Here is a 15,465-nt window from a genome sequence, read left to right as displayed (position 1 = left end):
AACAGACAAAACTAATCTGTAATAAGAAGCCAGAACAGTAGTTACTTCTTAGAAGAATGTAACTGACAATAAAGTACTAAGAGACTTTTAGGGTGTTAGAATATTCTGTATATTGGTTTATGCTGCGGTTACATATACATAAATATGTATTTGTAAAAATTTATCAAATAATCCCATTTAAGAATTATACGTGTTACTGTATGTACTTATTCCACAACAAAATTTTAAACACAAATGCCAAAAATCCCTGAGTATTTATTCTTTCTTTTACCACTTCTCTCCTTCAACTTGAGCACCTTACAGAATAAAAAATCTTTTATCTGGAAACCATTTTGACTAGAGCTATTTAAAAATATAAAACATGCATGCTGAAATGCTACATATGAATTTATGCTCTACTTTAAATACTTGAGGTATGAAGTACAGACTTCGTAAATGTGACAAAAACATACTAAGTTTTAAATTATTTTCTTTTCCTTTAGACTATCATTCCAGCACTCATAGAAGAATAGAAATAAACTGTAAATTCCTTTCTTTTTTATTACAAAACTGGAATGGAAAAAGGAAATTAAAAAAAAAACAGTAAGTCACACTCCTCTGAACTGCTTTAAATATTTTGGGCACATAATGTAAAGAGAAAGAAACCTAATAAGAGGAGGTATGAATTCCAGCTGTCTTCAAAGTAAAAGGCTTTATTGACTGGATATCTAATACTGTATCCCATAGTAACCTAGTTGTATGATATTGAGAAAAATCAACAATGAGAGAAAGATGAGTGGTGAAGTTACTAGGTCAGTTATATATAGGCAACTTCTTATTAATATATAAATAGTAGAGTGAATGTGTTCAAGAAAGTTGTATATTCATATTCATGTACCAAAGACTGTAAATTGCTATCAAATTAGTAAAATTATTTTTAAGAGTGTATCTTTTTAGGCAAATCCACAAAGACAGAAATAGATATCCAATCAGGTACATTAGAGGGAAGAATGAGTAGTAATTACCAAAGGTTATGAGGTTTCTTTGCAGAGTAATAATATTCTAAATTGGACAGTGGTAGTGATTGCACAACTTTGAATACATTAAAAAAAAACAAGGAATTACATACTTTAAATTGGAGAATTATATCTCAATAAAGCTGTTATTTTAAAAAGGTAAACATACTTTTTCTCTTTCAATGTCAACATTGGAGAAAACCTTAATGTGCTATGGTATAAAGACTGAAATTTGTCAGTGTCTTCACTACTCATGATATGTTCTTACCCTGAAGATACTTATTCAGGAGACTCAGGTGGTGACAGACTCCTGTATTCCTAGCACTCAAGAGGCTAAGAAGGTTGTGAGTTAGAGATACACATAGTTAAATTGTCTCAAAAAAATTCTGAAGGTAATAATTTACTACAACCTCATAAATTGATACTCCTTAAAAAAAGAGTCTACTTTTCTCTATTCTGATATCATTAGCTATTGAAATTAAACAGAACCATTCAGTTTTACCACCACAGGCCTTTTTTTTTAAAGTTTCCCCTTAAGATTGCCTAAAGTTTCCTGCTATAAGCTAGAAATAAGAAACTGCGTCTCTGAAAGAAACACAAAAGCCTCAATTTAAAAACAAAACTAAACTACCACTGGTGGCTCATGCCTGTAATCCTAGCTATGCAGGAGGCTGAGATCTGAAAAGCAAGGTTCAAAGCCAGCCCAGGCTGGCTTCTGTGAGACTTTTACTGGTGGTAGTGGTGATGGTAGTGGTGGTGTGACTTGCTCAGGACCTGGGCATTGTTCCTGAACTTTTTTTGCTCACAACAAGCATTCTACCACTTTGAGCCGCAGATCCACTTCCAGTTTTCTGGTGGTTAATTGGAGATAAGAGTCTCACCGATTTTCTTACCTGTACTGGCTTATAACCACCATCCTCAGATCTCAGACTCCTGAGTAACTAGGATTACAGGAGTGAGCTACCAGCATCCACTTTCTGTGAACTCTTATCTCTCTATTTTCTGCGAGCTTCTTCAATTTCTCCAATTAATCATGGTACAGCCAGAAATGAGTCTGAGGCAAGTGGAAGAGCAACAACCTTGAGCAAAAAAGCTCTAGGCCCTGAGTTCAATGCAAACACACACGCAAACACACACACACACACACACACACACACACACTAAACAAACACTCTTGATGGATGGATATCACATAGATATTACTCATGAAAACAAACTTACTGAAGGTGATACATTTATCATAAAAGACAGACAAGAACAGTTTTTAAAAGAAATAACTGCTTATCTAAAATAGTCACTATTACCAGTCATGTCTCAACCTTGCCTGTCTCCACATAAGCCACATAGGCAAGGTTTGATCATAGGCTGGCCTCGGAAGAAAGCCCTACCTAAACTAGGTATTTCCCTCAAGCAAAACATTGTTCATACAGAGGCTACAGAAGAGCTACTGACTTTTGTTTTTGTAATACTATGGGTTTCTTTGTGATTTTTATTATCCCTAATCTGGACCTTAGACCTGGGCGGCTTTTGTGATTTACTTCAGTTACTCTTTAGTTTCAAAAATAAGCATCTCTTTACAAATTACCAAAAGCAAAATCTGGTGAACATCTACTGCCTTTTATCTGATATACTCTTACATCCTTTCAAAGGTATTTAGTGTACATAAACTCAGATTTTATTTTACTATACCTTCAGCAATTTTTACTTAGCTTATTTTACTTATCTAGCCAATTTTATACTGTCAAAGCTTTGACCCACATATACCTTCAGTAATAAGTCCCAATACAAAGATATTGGCAATATAATAAAATTTTACTAGCCAAACATTAATAGCCCATAGTCCTATTAAAAAAAGCTCTGAAATTTTTAATTCCATGAATAGCATCTGTACCCCAAAGATCACACAATTCCTTTATTTTTGTCACAATGCCTCTTTATAGTTTTTGAAGCTATATATGGTCCTCCAAGTCTTCACTTTCTCAATCAGAAACACAGGCTGGGAATATGGCCTAGTGGCAAGAGTGCTTGCCTCATATATATGAAGGCCAGGGTTCTATTCCCCAGCACCACATATATAGAAAATGGCCAGAAGTGGCGCTGTGGCTCAAGTGGCAGAGTGCTAGCCTTGAGCAAAAAGAAGCCAGGGACAGGGCTCAGGCCCTGAGTCCAAGGCCCAGGACTGGCAAATAAATAAACAAATCAGAAACGCATTTACTCATATTTGTCTCAAAACCTAATTTGCATATCTTCTTACACAGTAATTATATATAATAATGTAATAATTCAGCCATCTTTGTAACAATTTACCATTTCTGAAGTTTTTTAGGAGAATGTGCTTCTCTGGAAATGTGTGTAAGGAATTTATCTTCTAGGACGGGTCAAACAGTTAACTTGAAAAGTTATCAAAACTTTTTTTAATAATTATTTATTGTCAAAGTGATATACAGAGGGGTTACAGTTTCATACATGTTATCAAAACTTTTTAAATAACATTGACTGAAAAGTGAAATAAAACTGAGTACTAGAAATACAACCAACCAATATAAAATCGCTGATACAAATGGTTAAGGAAAACAGGGAAGGCCTAGATTTCTTATCGGCAATCTAAGAAAGCATATAAAATACTGCTAATAACTCTTGCTTCATGTGGCATAATGCTACAGAGAAAACTAACCTATAGTCTAATGGAAAGAAAAGGCAACAAGGCTGTCAAAAGTAATTGAGGAGCCGGGTACCAATGGCTCATACCTATAATCCTAGCTTATCAGGATGCTGAGAACTGTGGTTCAAAACCAGCCTGTTGGCAGGGGAAAAATGAGGGAGGAGGTAACAAGTTAAACAAGAAATGTACTCACTGTCTTACGTATGGAACTGTAACCCCTCTGTACTTCACTTTGACAATAAATAAGTAAATATTTTTAAAAAACAAACAGCCTGTTCAGAGAAGACAAGATTTATCTCGTGGGCTGAGAATATGGCCTAGTGGTAGAGTGCTTGCCTCACATATATGAAGCCCTGGGTTCGATTCCTCAGCACCACATATATACAAAATGGCCAGCAGTGGCACTGTGGCTCAAGTGGCAGAGTGCTAGCCTTGAGCAAAAAGAAGCCAGGGACAGTGCTCAGGCCCTGAGTCTAAGTCCCAGGACTGGCAAAAAAAAAAAAAAAAGACTCATCTCCAATTAATAAGTTTTTTTAAGAAACTGGAAGTAGTAGAGGCACGGTTCAAGTGGTAGAGTACTAGCCGTGACCAAAAAAACCAAGGGAGAAAGCAAGGCCTAGAATTCAAGCATGCACAAAAAAGAACAACTCAGGATTAAGATCTGATTCCTGGTCAAAGTAAGGGAATCTTTCTTTGACCATCAGTCTGAAGCGCTTTCCAGCATTTCCATATAAGAGTCATGGTTAGTTTAACCAGGTACTAGTGGCTCATGCTGGCTACTCAGGAGGTTGAAATTCAGAGGATGGTAGCTCAAGATCAGCTCAGAGAATTTATTCATCTCCAAAATAACAAACAAAAATCCAGGCTGAGGGCTGGGAATATGGCCTAGTGGCAAGAGTGCTTGCCTCATATACATGAAGCCCGGGTTCAATTCCTCAGCACCACATATATAGTAAAGGCCAGACGTGGCGCTGTGGCTCAAGTGGCAGAGTGCTAGCCTTGAACAAAAAGAAGCCAGGGACAGTACCTCAGGCCCTGATTTCAAGCCACAGGACTGGCAAAAAAAAAAAATCTAGGCTGAGCTGGGAGACACTAGCTTGCACCTATAATCCTAGCTACTCAGGAGGCCGAGAACTGAGGATCCTAGTTCAAAGAGTCTTTATATCCAATTAGCCACTAACAAACCAGAAGTGGATCTGTGGCTCAAGTGGTGGAATACTAGCCTTAAGCAAAAGAGCTCAGGAACAGCACCCAGAGTCCAAGTTCAAACCCTAGTACAGCACACAAAAAAACCCTAGGCTAAAAGAGTGGCTCAAATGGTAGAGGGCCAGCTGAGCAAGCAAGCCAAGGATAAGATCTTGAGTTCAAACCCAGAAATGAAAAAATAAAAAAAAAGTCAGTCATAGTTACTGTTATTAGTCTGAGGAGTCACATATGCTGCTACAACTTGCTATACCACAAAAACTTATTTTTTTCAGTAGAAGGAAAACAAAAGACCTATAATATTCGATTCAGCTACATACAGCACTATCAGTGAGAACAAATTTATGAGCTACATGGCAATGAATATATAACCTTTTGTTCTATTACCATAGAATTGAGAATCAAAAGCAGAGGGTTGTTTAAATAAGGCCAAGATTCCAGTGTGTGTGTACAATGACACTTATGATAAGTCCTTGGGCCTAATATTCACATACACTTCAAACCTTCTAAGCAATGCCTTTGTATTTGTGACCTAAGCAGACAATCAGAATCCTTCCCCAAATGTAATAAACTTTTCTCCCTTTATTTCTACTTTTTGGATGGACAGACTGAATTTGTTTCCTACCCAGCTAGCAGATTAACTTAGCTTTAAAAAAATAAAATTAGCTTTGGTGACATTCCCAGGAAGGTGGCTCATGTCTTAATCTTAGCTATTCAGAAGGCAGAGATCTAAGGATCAAGGTTCAAAGCCAGCCTGGACCAGAAAAGTCTGTGAGACTCTTATCTCCAATTAACCACCAGAAAACCAGAAGTGGCACTTGTGGTACAAAGTAGTAGAGTGCTAGCCCTGAGCAGAAAATCTCAGGGACAGTGCTCAGGCCCTAAATTCAAGCCATATGCCATCGCTTCCCGCCCCAGAAAAACTAAAGGAAAATTAACTATAACAGAGATTAGGAAGCTAGGCATATAAAACCAACTGAAAAATGGCAACTAAGTTGAAGACATTAATGTGCAATGAAAAGAACTGCATTTAGTGAGAAAAGGGGCTAATCAACAATAGATGCAATGAAAACATGGTAAACGTGGGCAGTGCCCATGAAAGCACCATCTGGGGAAAAAAATATCCTGTAATGCAGATGGATTCAAGTAACTGACAGACATGAATATCACCTTATCAGAGCTTCATGCTCCCTAAACTACAAATGTCACTGAAATATCAGTCATTGAGAACTCCCATGCTCTTGTTCATTAGGCAACTCTTAATAATTTTATATTCCATATATCATGGAAAGGATACACTGATGCAAATATTTAGTCTTCAATTTTACATAAATGGGTATTTTCATGTACAAACACAGTCATACACAATGTATTACCAGATAAAAATATTGCAATGTAGTTCCATTATTTGAGTTCTTATTGACTTCTTTGTGACTTGGAAAACATAACTATGTATTCATGTCTATTTCCTTCCTCATTTGTAAAAAGGGAACTAATAATAGGACTTTCTACTTTCAATTTTTGTGATTAATTCCTATGAAGCCATTAAAACAGTACCTGTTGGTAACAAGCTGGATAAGAAATGTTCACATTAGGGCTGGGATGTAGCTCAGTGCCAAAGTGGTTGCCTAACAAGTGTCATGTCCTGGGTTTGATCCCCAGTACCAAAAAAGAAAAGACAAAAAAAAAAAAAAAAGAAGAAATGTTCACACTGCCTTATGTATGAAACTGTAACTCCTCTGTAGAGCAATTTGACAATAATGAAAAGAAAGACATATGAGGGGGAAAATTACCTGTTATATGGCCAGTGACCAGTAAATGTTTGCCATGTTTCTAGTTTAGAATGTATTAATATTTCTGAAGCTGAACAGCTCTAAGTCAAGTCAGTTACTAAATCTGAAAAATTAATGCAGGGCAATGATGTTACACCATGACAAGGTGTATGACAGAAGTGTATGCTAATAGTTCCTGAACTGAAGTTTTAACCTGGTGAATTGAAGGTCACCCACTCTCTGAAGTTTTGAGATTTTTTTTGGGGGGGGGAGGTGGAAAAGGACATACTTATTATATATGTGTGTATATATATATATAATACAATGGGCCACAAATGTAAAGATCTGTAGTAATCAGGCAAGTCCCCTAAATGAGTGAAGCACACGTTGGGTGGTGAATTTGCAGAATATGTGTACAAGTGCTAAGGTAGAGAATATAAGCTAATCCTTAAATACATTCAAACAGCATACCAGTGGATACAGATTTTGAGCCTGAAGGTCGGTTTGCAAGCCTTTTCTCTGGGATCCTTCCAAATATTAAAATGCTCTAATTTAGGGGAATGTAAATCCAGGGCCTTACTTTTAACTCTTATTTTTCTTTATTGCCCTGGTATCATCCCTTCTTTGAAACTTTCACTTACTTTGGCTTTTAAAACCTTCTGTACTTTTCTCCATGACCTACAACATATATACCTGAGTGAGCTCATTCATGTCAACTAATATTTTGGATACTCTAATTCTACCAATATTAATAAAAAAAACTCATTTTTCCTTGTGTCTGCTTCCTTATTGCCATTGCTTTTATCAGGTTTTTAATCAACCGATTTCTAGATTTTTACAGCAGCTTTGGCTCATTTCTCTCCTATTCTTGCATTCACCAACAAATTCCATATTCTACCTACAATCAAACCTCTATATCATACCCAAAAATGCAACTGATCATTTTCTTTAAAAACTTTGATCCCCACATCACAGCAGGGATGGGCCTGTCCTCCAATGTATTTAAACTTTTCCCCCCATTTCCAAAAACAGCTGTATACTCTCCACATCTAAACCCAACCATCTTTACTGCTGGACTTTAGCATCACCAACAATCACCCAGATTACTGCACCAATTCCCTTTTTCCACCTGGTCCTTAGCATCACCCTTTCCCTTTTCTGTTCACCCCCAGTGGCTCCCATGATCACTCAAGAGTGAAATCTAAGGTCCTTAAAATCACTTACAAGGCCTATACCCCTCTAAGTTCATCTTTATTGCTTTCTCCCTTGCTTATTCCTCTGCCACAATGCTGCCTTGTCTTTTCTATAACCACACTAAGTTCATTCCTGGCTCTGGGTGTTTTCTACTTCCCATTCCCTAATTTAGAATTCTGATTCCACAAAGGTTCTGGGCCTGGATTGATTTTTGATCTAATTTCAGGGCTGGGCAAATATTACTTCCAGTAAGTGTTCCCTAAAAAATACCCCACTGAAAATGGAAATATCTTACACAAAGCCATAGAACTCATCTCCTTTTCTACTTTATCATCTCATGCATCAATGTGGACAGGTGCTCATTTTTCAACTCTCCTTCAAGAAAATGTTAAGGTCCATTACAGTAAGAACGTCTGATTGCTTTATTCTCTATGTCAGGAACAGTACATATATTAGGTGTATAATATTTGAAAATATATTGAAAAGCCTCTTAATTTATCTTCCTTCTACTGACTTCCCCTTCTATAATCTACTTTCTCTTGTCTCCAGGCATCATACTAAAAATATATAGCTGATCATAATTCTGTTTTAAAGTGTTTTATAGGACCTTACATCTCATAAATAATGGGTATAGCCCCAAACTTATGCCCTTTTTCCCATTTCTCAAAATAATTGTAAACTGTCTACATTCTAACCCTTTATCTCTGAACAGTTGTATATTCCCTACATACTAACCCTTTAATGATATAAAGCTACTTTGTTTCCTTTTCTGTGCTCTCCATCCAAGTACCTCACCCTCTAGACCTAGTTTTTCCATTATGGCTCCTTAGAGCTGTCATCAGCACCCTAGTTTGTATCTCTGCAATCTTATTTGGGCCACAACTATGCACTGACAAATCTGTTTCTCCAACAAGATTTTACAATCCTGGAGAGCAAGTTCATGAGCTGCATCTAGTTTACACTAGTGTTAAACTAGTTCTTAGCAGAGAGGAAACAATTAAATCTGCAGCAGAATGAAACTTTTAAAGTGTGAAGGGCTTTCCTTATTTTAACCAGACTGAGAAAAGAATGTATCTTCTTATGAGTCATAATGTGTTCCAACATGAAATGTAAACTGACATATAATTTCTACTTGTTCAAGAAAAACTGATAATTTCAGCAAGTCACATCAGTGTATTCAGGAATCAAAAATAAGTTAGTGACTAGTTAGGAAAGGTAATTACTCCACTAAACATTAATTTGGGGGCCATATGTTATATACAATATAGTGTACTTTAATCAAGAAACAAGTCTTAAATTTTTAAAATTTTCAACTAACTTTTTTAAAGTGATGAGGAAAATTGGAGATAATCTAGGTCAACTATCTTATTTCACAAATGAGAAAAATAATGAAAAAGAAGAGATTAACCAAGTTTGCAGGAAGATTAGGATCAGACCAGCTTTTATTAAAAATGAAGGGCCTCACAAATGCCCATTACAATACCAAATTATTCCAAACATTCCATTACTTACTTGTGCAAATTTAAAGAATGAAAATTCAAAGAAGAAGTATGAATACATAGGGTTTTATCTAAGCTGTCTGTGTGGGATCATGGACAATCACTGATCATTATAATACTCTACCATCATTTCCCACCAAATGCAATTAATGCAAGAGCCAACTGAAAGTTCTGTTACAAATGGAAACTGTGATCATCTCCATTCTCATCATCTCAGATTCTCCGATGCTGTCTCTTGGCAAGATTTCAATCCATGTGCGGGAGCCATAGGAGTTGTTAAACCACTGCAATTATGACTAGTGGGAGTTTTATTGTTCATTTTACAGGAGGAAGAAGGCAGAAAGAGGTGAGGAAGTTGTTCAGCGGGAAAATTAAACTCCACCCAAAAGAATCCATACCTCTAATCAAATAAAGAACCAAAAGCTTTTTATAATTCATATTAACTGTCTTTTATAAGCTTCATAATATAATCTTTATAACCACAAACTCTTTATAATTTATGTTAATACTGTTTTCTCCCTACTGCAGGGTCTGTAAAACTTTTTACTATTAGCATATTTCAATAAATTCTATCATAGTTATTTGGGATATATATACATATATATATATTTCTATTCTGTTGGAAATGTGTTTAAAATAAGGACTCAAAAATTGTGTGTGAGACAGGGGGTGTAGCTCAATGGTACAGCATATGCCAAATATGCATGAGGCCCTATGTAGTGATGGGGGAGGGGGGAGGAAGAGTGGGAGAGAGGACCAACTGGGTCAACATCCAGCTAAAAATACAAAGCTAAATGGTTGAAGCTGTCCCTGAAAGAAGTAAAAAGAGAAAGACTTGAATGAAAAGGGGGGTTATTCCTCTCACTGACACTTCCTCCGATTTCTTCCTCTCCATTTTCAAGTGTTTTCACAGGTATTACTATATTACAGGTATTGTATCATAGATATCATTATATTAACAAGTTTTAAAAATACAACCTTCTGCTCCAGGCATTAAAAATATCAAAGTATATCAGATGAGTATTTTTTTTTCCAGTCCTGAGGCTTGAACTCAAGGCCTGGACACTGTCCCTGAGCTTCTTTTGCTCAAGGCTAGCACTCCATCACTTGAGCCACAGCGCCACTTCTGGCTTTTTCCGTGTCTGTGGTACTGAGGAATCAAACCCAGGGCTTCATGCATGCTAGGCAAGCACGCTACCACTAAGCCACAGTCCCAGCCCTGAAATGAATATTTTTTACAAGTTAATCTTGGTCGTGGGACTGGGAACATGGCCTAGTGGTAGCATGCTTGCCTAGCATACATGAAGCCCTGGGTTCGATTCCTCAGCACCACATATATAGAAAATGGCCAGCAGTGGCGCTGTGGCTCAAGTGGCAGAATGCTAGCCTTGAGCAAAAAGGAAAAAAAAAGAAGCCAAGGACAGTGCTCAGGCCCTGAGTTCAAGCCCCAGGACTGGCAAAAAAAAAAAAATATATATATATATATAGGGCTGGGAATATGGCCTAGTGGCAAGAGTGCTTGCCTCATATACATGAAGCCCTGGGTTCAATTCCCCAGCACCGCATATACAGAAAATGGCCAGAAGTGGTGCTGTGGCTCAAGTGGCAGAATGCTAGCCTTGAGCAAAAAGAAGCCAGGGACAGGGCTCAGGCCCTGAGTCCAAGGCCCAAGACTGGCAAAAAAAAAAAAAAAAAAAAAGTTCAGGGACAATGCCCAGGCCCTGTGTTCAAGCCCCAATACCAGTTAAAAAAAAAAAAAAAAGTTATTTGGCAATCAAATATAATGACAAACATTTGGTACAAGGAGGCAATATTTCACAGGAAAAAAATTGCATTTTGTAAATTCCATTTATGTTTAGAATTTCAATCTCACAAATTTTATCATAATACTTTAGTTTAAAACGACAGCCATTGTAAATGTAAATCATAGATTTCATTTTTTTCCTGTATGTACAAGAAAAAATATCCTGAGACAATACTTATCTGTGTATACCAAATTTCACATACTTTTTTCAATCTAATTCAGATACTATTACAGTATAAAAAAGCTGTATCTGATGAATCTACATATTAACCCATTTTTTCTCCCTCAAACTTCATAAGAATCATGTAGAAACCTGCTAAAACTACAGATTGCCACAAATCTACCCTAGAAATTCTGCTTCACTTGCTCTAGGCAGGACAAAGAGAAAAATCTTTATTCTTGATCATTGTAAGCCTGACAGCTAAAATTTAGAAATGCTAATCTGGCCAGGCACACCTGTAATCCTAGCTACTCAGGAGGATGAGATCTGAGGATCCTGGTTCAAAGCCAGGCTGGGCAGCAAAGGCCCTGAGACTCATTTCCAAATAACCACCAGAACACTGGAAGTGGTGCTGTGGCTCAAGTTGGTAGAGTTGCTAGCCTTGAGCTGAAGCGCTCAGGGACAGCAGCCCAGGCCCAGAGTTCAAACCCCAAGACCAAAAAAAGAGAGAAATGCTAGTCTACTACTTCACAATCTGGCACAGTTTATAATTACCTGGGGACCTCTGAAAACTTAAAAACTTAGTCCAATGGAAATAGCATCAGTACATCCATCTTAAGAGATTTTCCAGAAAAGGTTGAGAACCACCAATTTGGAAGAATTTGAAATTTTGTCATAGAACCTTTTTATCAACAGGCTTATTAATGTTCACAAAGCTAAGCTGTTATAAAGCAGGAGCTATTCCGGGTTTGACTCCTATTTCACTTGGTGATATAATTTTTATGTGATTTGACACACACACAAAAACAACCAAACACCTACAGTAACAAAAACCCACCTCTTCTTTTACCTCAAATTAATACTACCACTTAATAACTGACTAAGCTAAGGGGTAGACGTGTGACTCAAATAATAAAGCACTTGCCTAACTAGTACAAGGCCGTAAGTTCAAATCCAAGTTATTTAAGGGGAAAAAAAAAAGATGTTAAAATGGAACTAACTAGAAAATATTTTTAGACCCAATCTCCCAATCTAAAAGTAGACTAGATATTACTACTGTTTAGATGCAACTTAGTTAAACTAGATTGCAAACAATTGTTCAAAGTTTTCACTTCTTAAAATTTCAAAACGAAGTATTACTGAAAGAGTCTCTGTGTTGTAACCCAGGGTGGCCTGCCTGAACTCATTTCTTTCTGCCCCAGCCTCAGGAGTTCTGGGATTACAGACCTGCACCAGTATGCTTTGCCTCAAGATTGTTTAAAGTCTGATATCATAGGTCCTTACTAGCGTAACTATACAAAATAATATGCCAAATTTGCTAACAAGACTTCTTCCTTAATATAACGCTACATATTAAAGTTACTATCTACTCACGAGTGAGAACAGATTTCTCTCTGCCATACAAAAGGATGAACTGTATACTGACTTAGCAACCCTCCCACCCCCATTGGTTTCTCCACAGACTTCTCAAGAAACTAATTTACCCATTCTAAGAATTGTCTTTTTAATTAAAAAGTAGTAATGTCTATGGGCTAGGAATATAGTTCAATGATAAGATTACTTTAACTACCAAGCATGAGGCCCTGGGTTCAATCTCAGGCAACACACACATACACACACACACACACACACCTTGTTTTTAATCATGAAAAACGTGTTAGGTGCAAGTTATCTATGATTTTGAAAGTACATTGTTTTCTAAAAATTACATTTTGATTGACTTGTTTTCAAGGTAACTACTTTATTACTGCAGAACTGAAATTATTTCCCACTCTATCCCTCTCCAAACTGCCATTTAGATATTTCAATGTTTGTGGGTGGTTTTGTTTGGGTTTGCTTCTGGGTTCAAAGAAAGTGCCCATCATGCTTTACTAAAAGTAGATCGCCTTACTCCTCTGGTTAACTCCAGCAATTCTTAGTGTTAAGGTCTATACTGGTATACAATGTATCCTTTCGACTACTTCTACTTACAAAGGCCTAACTGTGACCTTCTCCACTTAAGAGATCGCATGTTCTCAGAATCCGATGCAAGGGTTTTTTGTGTTGGTTTTTTTTTTTTTTTGTGAACAGGAAAGCCTCCATTTGAAAACCTAGCCACCTTCACAGATGCTGAAGTACACTGTCTGTAAATGCCCCCCCCAATGTGAAGCTCCACGCACATCAAAATTAAAAGGAACAGAAAACCAGAATCGGATTCGAGAGAGCAGTGATACAGCTAGCTAGCTAGCTACCCTACCGCCTGGGGAGCGGGCCTGGGCTCAACCACCCACGGGGACAAATTCTTTAGGAAGGAGTGGGTCTGCGGATCACTCATTGCATGTTCCCCCTACTTGACTCGCCACATCCAATGCCGGGGTGTGCGGCGGGGGAGGGGAGGGGGTGGAGGGGGAGAGGAGGGAGAGAAACACCCTAAAAACTAAAGCACGTTTATTTTCAAGGAGGTGGTGGTTGTACTCGGGTAGTCTCCCCACCCTCCCCTGCAAGGCGCCGGTCCCCGCGGGCCGCCGGGGAAGCGGAAGCCCGGGCCCGGCCGGCCCGGGGATGGGGGTGGGTGGGGATGGGGGGGGGGAGGAGGCTCGCACGTGCCCGCGCGGGCGGGGCGGCGGCGACCCCCGGCTCCGGGGAGCGGGGAGGGGGGGGTGTGAGGGATGGGGCGAGGGGGCGGCCGCCGGCACGGCCAGGCCGCGGCTTCCGCAGGGGCGCGCGTGCGGGGCAGTTAAGCGCTGGAGCCGCGCGGCGCCGTCCGAGTCATGCAGGGGGCGCGCGGCCCCGGCCCTCCCGCCGCCCGCCCCTCCTCCTCCTCCTCCTCCTCCTCCTCCTCTCCTCCGACAGAAAGACAGACAACAAGGGTTCCCGACCTGTCGTGCCCTGCATGTTCACAGTCTGTCATGTTTGGTCAAGAACGGGGCGGGGCTGGAGGGCCGGTCTGCAGGCCGGCGGCGGCGGGGCGCGGGGCAGCGGGCCCGGCGCCGCCGCGGGAGCCGGCCCCGGCCGCCGCCGACGGGTGACGAGGTGGTAAAAACTCACGGTTACTAGTGAGCGACACAGACACAGACTTTCCAGTCTATTAACAACCACGCCAGAGAGGTGGGGCTCTAACTGCCAACACTGGGCCACGGCCGCGGCCCCGCGCTGCCGGCGCTGCCGCTCTAGTCTCTACTCGCCGCTGCTGGCTGAGGCGCGGGGGCGGCCGGGCGGCGGGCGGCGACGCGGGCATTTGGACAGTGGCCGTAACGGTGATTTCTCCTCACCAACATGGCGGCACCCGACACGAGCGGCTCCGCAAAATGGCGCCGGCCGCAACACCCAGCCCGGGACTAAAGGGCCGGGGAGATTCCTCCGCGAGCCCGGGGCCTCGTCCGGCCCTCCGGGGGCTGAGCGCGAAGCCGATTGGACGAGGCCGCCTGTCAATCATGTGGGGGGGTGGGAAAACGAGCCCGCGTCCCGCCGGGCGCCGCGGCGGAGGCGGCCTCCCGGTTCTGAGACCCGGCGGTGAGGGACGCGGTCGGCCGCTAGGCCCTTCGAAGGGGAGGGGAGGGGAGGGCCTGGGTCGGCTAGTACTGAACACGGGGTGCTCGGTTCTTCTGAGAACCGCTGAGAGAGCCAGGGTGCGCCGGTGGCCTCCGGCGGCGTGTTTCTTGGGGCGGGGGGGGGGGGCGGGAATGGCGGGCGGCCGGCCGTCCATCGCGCGTGCGCGTGCGCGCCCCGGGCCTAGGCGCACCCTTGCTCGCTCTTGTGGAGTATAAAAAAAAAAAGATGCATCGAGGGCTGAGAATATGGCCTAGGGGTAGAGTGCTCGCCTCCTATACAGGAAGCCCTGGGTTCGAATCCACATAGAAAAAGCCAGTGGTAGAGTGCTAGCCTTGAGCAAGGAAAAAAAAAAAAAGAGCCAGGGACAGTGCCCAGGCCCTAAGTCCAAGCCCCAGGACTGGCCAAAATAACAATAATATTAATGCCTTGGAAATTAACAATTGCTCTGAATACATCTCCAAATAGAACTCAATACAATTTTATAATTTCCTGTATAAATGTCTTGCATCTCTTGTGCATGAGACCTCGTATTCTATGTGAATCAGGAACCTTTTCCCCCCGTGCATCTCATGTTGGTAAAGGAAGTGACTACGATAAATAATGCTGAACATGGTTGTGCTGGCAGCGTTAGTGTGGCCTTGTTGG

The 15,465-nt window shown here is 40.6% G+C and overlaps 1 protein-coding gene across 3 annotated transcripts in view; it reads right to left on the bottom strand.

Moving 5' to 3' along the window:
- Positions 1-14,590, bottom strand: part of Zc3h6 (zinc finger CCCH-type containing 6) — a 54,632-nt gene extending 40,042 nt beyond the window's left edge. For 2 of the 3 annotated variants that reach the window (XM_048352351.1, XM_048352353.1), the window contains exon 1: positions 14,148-14,590. In XM_048352351.1, the coding sequence (XP_048208308.1) occupies positions 14,148-14,179 (32 nt within the window). In that variant the 5' untranslated portion in view covers positions 14,180-14,590. Of the gene's footprint in view, positions 1-1,888; positions 2,294-14,147 lie in introns of those variants that run through there. The other variant, XM_048352352.1, reaches the window with a different exon arrangement.
- Between the last annotated feature and the right edge of the window lie 875 nt (positions 14,591-15,465).

This window comes from Perognathus longimembris, chromosome 8, assembly GCF_023159225.1.
Source record: "Perognathus longimembris pacificus isolate PPM17 chromosome 8, ASM2315922v1, whole genome shotgun sequence".
In the NCBI taxonomy this organism is placed as follows: domain Eukaryota; kingdom Metazoa; phylum Chordata; class Mammalia; order Rodentia; family Heteromyidae; genus Perognathus; species Perognathus longimembris.
This window is presented reverse-complemented; position numbering and strand designations above follow the sequence as displayed.